Genomic DNA, 6,461 nt, shown 5'->3' with positions numbered 1-6,461 from the left:
GTGGGGAGCGGACGCTGGTGTCGCATCGGGATTTATTCCCAGAGGGGTACCGGGGTGCGTGCGTGAGTGTGCATATACAAGTGTGTGGTGTGTGTGCCTATGTAAGCCCCGGCAGGCGCGTCCTCGGACTTTTCGGCAGCCCATCTGCGTTGAGCACGTGGTCAGCGTGGGTGCCCAATTAAATTCTTACATGATTTCTCAATGCTCCTGGGTGCTTTAAAAAAATAAATACTATGAATCTAAAAAAGTCAAAACAACCTATATTTTAAAACGGATGGAGTATTAGTTAAAACCTAGAAATCCTATATCCCAAGTGCCTTTTTTTCTTTCACAAAAACTTACCGCACCAAACAATAAGATTTCCAAACGTCAACTCGGGCCTGATAATAAAACCACGCGCTCATGTAACCCTTTGAGAACAAAGATACGCGCCGACGTTGGTCCGGTACTCCGGTATCCTTTTCCCAGGCCTTTTCATTTGTCACTGACTCACTGTGCCCCATGTGACGACATGGACCAATCCTGCTCTTTCTTTCATGATTGCTGCTGGCCTGCTGCGCCTGCGCGGTTTTTGGCCGCGCTCTGTGCTGTCGGGCTGCCAAGTACTCCACGAGGGCACCAGCGACTACGATGCTAGCGGTGGCAAAACTTTGCGTGCGTGCGTGCGCACCGACGCGAACGCGATGCGGCGACGACGCAGGAGCCGCGGCACAAAGAGAGCCTGCCTTTGCACTTTTCCTAGGATGGCAGATAGGCCTGAATCATGATGGATGGATTCTCTCTGGTTCCTGTTCTCGCGTTTCAGTCCAAAAATCTTCTGTACACGTCGCCTTGTTTGTTCCGGGCTAGCTACCGCAGCTGTGGCTCGTAGGCCGGGAAGCAAGTGAAGCTGGAGAGATACTGCTGTTCAATCAGCTCTCCAAAAGACCCAATCTTTTCAGATGTCTTTCACTTTTGTCTTCAATCAATCTATCGTGTGTAGTTTTATGTTTTTTATGGTTCTACCGTGTGGCAGAGAATCTTGATCTTCAATCTCTCACTGCTTTGAGAGCAGGTATAATGGTGGGCGGGGAGCTGGCGTGCCATAGGAGAGAGAGTCGAGCGGGCGGAGAGCAAAACACCGGCTGAGGCCGGCAAAGATGTGTTGCGCGCCCTGCCATTGGCTGAGCAGCAGCGCGGCCCACCACCATCCCGCGCACGTTCCCAGCCAGCGGCCGGCGAAATCTATAAAACTTGCTCTCAGGTCTTTGTAGCTGTTTTGCCATTGTCGTACCCTTGGCCTTGGAATACAAGTGGAGTGGTACACAAACTCGCTGGCTGTTTGGTTGCACCCCCAGTTCGCCACAGCCTCACTCGCCAAGCCATACTACAGTACCGTCACGCTACAGTCAACGGGCGGAGCGGTGGTTGACTGTGGCGGGCATTTCGTCCGCCACACCTTGTGGTGCAGACGAGTGTGGCATGGCCAGCTGTGGCTGGCCACCAAACACGCTAATATATGTTTTCCCGACATAACTCGAATATAGTTCATCAGTTGTGCGTGTTGGTCGTACAATAGGGGCATTATACAAAAAGAAATACAGTTTGTAGTATACAACCTTCATCTAGGAGTGCAGATAACACCAGCGGTTTTCCAGACACGAAACACGATCGATAAACAAGAAATGTTGAGACAAGCAGGTGAAAGCCAGCGAGCAAGATGAGCTCACATTCTGCTCTTCCGGACCGGGCCCAGCTCCTTGGCCTTGGTCCTGAGCTCATGCTTCTTGATCTTGCCGGTGGCCGTCTTGGGCAGCGGCCCGAACACCACGGACTTGGGCACCCAGTAGCCGGGCAGCCTCTCGCGGCAGAACCCCATGATGTCGCGCGCCAGCGCCGCCTCGGCCGAGCGGTCCACGCTGTCCTTGAGCGTCACGAACGCGCACGGCGACTCCCCCCACTGCTCGTCGGCGCGCGCCACGACGGACGCCTCCAGCACCGCCGGGTGCAGGTACACCGCCTTCTCCACCTCCAAGCTGCTGATGTTCTCCCCGCCGGAGATGATGATGTCCTTGGCGCGGTCCCTCACCTCGATGTACCCGTCGGCGTGCCGCACGCCCAGGTCGCCGGAGTGGAACCACCCGTTCTCGAACGCCTCGGCGTTCGCCTTCGGGTTCTTCAGGTACCCCTTCATGACGGCGTTCCCGCGCATGACGATCTCGCCCATCGTGGTGCCGTCCGCCGGGACCGGCGCCATCGTCTTCGGGTCCACGACGTCGAGGCCCTCCAGGCCGACGTACTGGATGCCCTGTCGCGCATGGAGGCGGGCGCGCTCGTCGGCTGGCAGGCTGTCCCACTCCGGCTTCCAGGCGCACACGGTGGATGGTCCATACGTCTCCGACAGGCCGTAGGTGTGGGTGATGCGGAAGCCGAGCTTCGACATTGCCGCCAGGACGGAGGGTGGCGGAGCAGCGCCAGCAGTCATGGCGTTGACGACACGAGGCAGAGGGAGAATGGTGTCTACCGGAGGGGCGTTGACGATGGTGTTCAGCACGACTGGTGCCCCACAGAAGTGAGTCACACCCTGGTTGGCTATAGCCGAGAAGATGGCCTTTGCTGAAACCTGTTGTACAAAGTATACAGAAGAAGAAAAAATCAGTTGCTGATGAGAATTAGGTGAATTAACCTGCTGATGTTTCATCTCTCATATGTATATGTGAATCAGTTGAATTGGGAAGAATTAATTATTTATCATGTGATTTGTATTCTTTTCATTATATTAAGCAAGCTTAAATCAAAAGGTGATATCATTAACGACCTTACAAGTTACAACAAAACTTGCCCCAAAAAAATCAGAAACAAAACAATTGATTCAAGAGGACTAACTTTGCCGAAACTGTACTAATCTGGGCAATTCTACTGGTCAACAGCCAAGATGGATAAAATGAAACAACTAGTCTGATGATTTCCAATGTTATCATCAAGTATTCTGCTTGGCAAACTTGCTTCAAGCAATGCATGCCGAAAAGCATTCTTGTTAGTACTACTTACTAACATCTGGGAAACAAAGTTCACTTCCCAATCAAGGTTATAAGGAAAATAACAATCAAGCTGGCAATGCACTTAGTCAAATGACATGAACATCATTGACTCAGTTAAATTTGAACATGTTCGTCCATTCATGTGGGTATGTGGCTAGTGGCTCACATGCAAGTCCATAACCATCAACCATCTAATATTCTTTTGAGTCATGTTATCTGGGGAGAAACTTGTAAAAGTTACGATATGAAGAAAATCCCACTATTGAGAAACCAAGAATTGAAAGTGAAAAATGAGCCATCAGTCAGCTGCTAAATGAAAACTTCAAGATATCCTGCTTATTCCAGCACAGATAACCATCCTAATTGTAGCCTGACAATGTAGTAATGCAGAGCCTACAAAATACTAGTTTCATGTTATGTTTTTCCTTTCCTCTCCTTACATAGATCATCAAGGTAAAATCTTTTATGTTTACACCGCACTGCTTTTGATGGAAGGAAACATTGAAAAATAGCAATATGGCATGAAGGAATTGTTTCTTTGCACACATTCATACTTGATAAGTTTTGATCAATTAATCTTTTATTATTTGCTGTTTCCATTTCTCATGGTATAGGCACGACAATTTTCTAGGGGTGTTTGAATCCACCTAAATTTGTTTTCCAGTGACATGACTTGTGCTCTTGTTCTCGAAGTTGTGTAAATGACCTATTTGCGTAGACATGATGCTATTCAATGAAACATGCCATTTCATATATGGATCATTGGATCTTCATAACTACTTCGGTTTTCAATAGACCTTTTGTTCTACATGCACTTGATAGTAAGGTCGGCATACATTTATATGGAAAAAGAAGGTATACCTGACGAAGACATATACTTGTTCCACAAAGAACAGCAAGCGCCCATGTATAGCACCAGCCATTACAGTGGAACATTGGCAAAGTCCACAAGTATACAGCTCCTTCATTCATTCCCCATATTAAGGCAGCACTCAGCGACATTAAGTAAGCTCCCCTGTGATGCAGTACCACACCCTTTGGGTTAGAAGTTGTCCCAGAAGTATAACCTAGTGCTATACTCTTCCATTCATCCTGTGGTGGTTTCCAGGCAAACTCTGGATCACCACTTTCCAAGAACGCCTCATATTCGATGGCTCCTTTTCTCAAAGCATCTTGGAGGGCTGCTGGATCGCATGTTTGATCACCAATAACTATAAGAAGTGGCTGTTTGAAAGCACCTTTCTTTTGATCTGCAATAATCCTCAAAGATTCCTCTGCCAGGGAGAAAAATTCTTGGTCAACCATCACAACTTCAGCCGAGGAGTGCTCCAAGAGAAATGCAACAGTGGCAGCATTTAGTCGAATGTTGACACAATTGACCACTGCCCCCGCCATGGGCACTCCAAAATGAGCTTCATAAATTGCTGGGATATTTGGAGCTATTACAGCTACCTAAGAGATTCAGGATAAACCAAGAATCAATAAAAACATGATAGAATGCATTGAGTGCATAGAATTGAAGAAGCTTTATCTGCATCAATGTAATCAATATTATTTATGAAATCATTCTTCTGTATAAGACAAACAGAGTAAGACTGCAGCTGCCAGGGGCAGCTCCAGCATGTATCCATTGGTGTCCCGTGACACTGGTTTGCTGCTAGTTCCACTAAAATTCCAAATGTACATAACAAAAAACACTTACAAGGAGTGACACCAATGGCATATGTTTCTGGTTCTGCCCTTGGCAGCAATTTTTTTTAGAAAAAGGAATTGTCAACTGACCTTTGCTCAGCCCTATTTTATTGCAAGGTTTTTCAGCTATCCAGCTGATCACAAGGGGAACGATCATTATGTAAATGATGAGTTTCCTTTTACATTGGCAGATGATAGTGGTGGATAGGCCTTTCAATACATCTCCACATCAAAACTTCACCACACCATTCCCAAACAAGTAAGGACCATTGTCAAACTTAATAAGCTGTGACTTCCAAACATGGAAGCTTTGTTGAAACAGCAGATTCTTGTCTGAATTTAGTAAGTCTGAATGTCTGATCATAATTCGAATTTCAGAATGTATGCAAGTGAATATGGTACGATGTTCCAGATCTGCTCTGGTAGCACAATACCACAGATATAGTAAATGAGCTAAATATGGACTGTTTGGGGCCAAGCATGAGTGACGACATATTGGAGACACTTCCAAAAACCTATTTCTGTTAGATGGTTCCCGCAACAAACAGTTGATTTCTGTCAAAAGGCATTTTATTTTTTCAGATTATTTCAGTTAGCATGTGACGCATCAAATATTGTCATGTGTTTGCGTGCACAAGAAACACATGAGCTCTTAGGATGTCCTACTACGGGTACCGAAGGAACACACCGTTCAGCTAACCAACTACTGCCAGCATGATAGGACCAGCCATCTGTTTCGGTGTTTCACCAGTAATTCAGGAGTTGACAGTCTAAGTTATCAGCATAGATTTTTCTTTCATGGAAGGTTTTCAACAGCGTAGTAACAACTTATTGTTGGAATCTCCCACTAAGTTAAGTGCAAGTTATCTCTCTGTAATCATCTCAGAGAGTTAGAGTCGGAACACCAACGGAACAAGACCAAGAGGAGTGGGAACTGTGAAGGGAGAGGGAGAGATGGAGGCCGCACCGTGCTTCCGTGCTCGACGGACCGGCGCGCGAGGGCGGAGGCGAGGCGGCGGCAGCGGCTGTAGGTGTCGGCCCAGGTGTATCGCACGGGCCCGTGCACGACGGAGGCCCTGGCCGGGTGGGCCAGCGCGGCGCGCTCGAGGAACCAGAGCGGCGTGAGCGCCGTGTAGTTGGCGTCGTTCCGCGGCAGGTCGTCGATGTCCCGCTCCGCCGCCATCTCCGCGCCGCCACCAATGGCGGGGCTTTGACCTCGGCGCGGGGCTCTGCGGCTGCGGGGATGGTGATGGGGGATCGGGGAGGCGGAAGGGAGGGAGAGTCCGGACGAGTGGGGGGGGGGGGGGGGGGGCGCTTCGCCGGCCATTTTTATATGTGTTCCGGGGGCAGCGCCAGCGCAGCGGGCAGGTGGGCCGCCGGGACAAGCCGTCCGTCGTGGCGGTGACGGTGAGAGGGAGACGGAGACGGGGGATGAGGAGCGGGTGGTCGGGGTCGGCCGCGGCGGCAGCCCCTGGCCAGGCGCGGGGGTTTTCGCGGGTTTTTTAGTGGCGGCGCACGGCGCGGGGCGTGCGCCCCCGTCCGTTCGGGTGGGCGGGTGGGTGGCGCGCGGGCGCGAGGCGGCGGGTGGTGGTGGCGACTGGCGAGCGCCGGCCGTGGCCGATGATGCAATGCAGGCAGCCTGAGGCTGGGGAGCCCGGGAGTTTGTTTATGGGCAGGGGCTGTCCGGGGACCGGCGTCCAGTTTCGGGTGGCAGATCGGCAGGTCCCGCGATGTGATTGCCGCCGCCGC

General features: G+C 50.3%; 1 protein-coding gene across 1 annotated transcript; it reads right to left on the bottom strand.

Annotated features, from left to right (window-relative positions):
* Positions 1-1,497: 1,497 nt before the first annotated feature.
* Positions 1,498-6,024, bottom strand: LOC120652634 (acetate/butyrate--CoA ligase AAE7, peroxisomal-like). Its single transcript, XM_039930515.1, has 3 exons — positions 5,680-6,024; positions 3,882-4,472; positions 1,498-2,602 (listed from the first exon to the last, which is right to left on the bottom strand). Exons 1-3 carry the CDS (start codon positions 5,893-5,895, stop codon positions 1,706-1,708), a joined length of 1,704 nt encoding a protein of 567 aa, XP_039786449.1. The 5' UTR covers positions 5,896-6,024; the 3' UTR covers positions 1,498-1,705.
* Between the last annotated feature and the right edge of the window lie 437 nt (positions 6,025-6,461).

The sequence above is a fragment of the Panicum virgatum genome, chromosome 9K, assembly GCF_016808335.1.
Source record: "Panicum virgatum strain AP13 chromosome 9K, P.virgatum_v5, whole genome shotgun sequence".
Classification (NCBI taxonomy): Eukaryota; Viridiplantae; Streptophyta; class Magnoliopsida; order Poales; family Poaceae; genus Panicum; species Panicum virgatum.
Note: the sequence above shows the minus strand (reverse complement) of the source record. Positions and strands in the feature narration are given on the sequence as shown.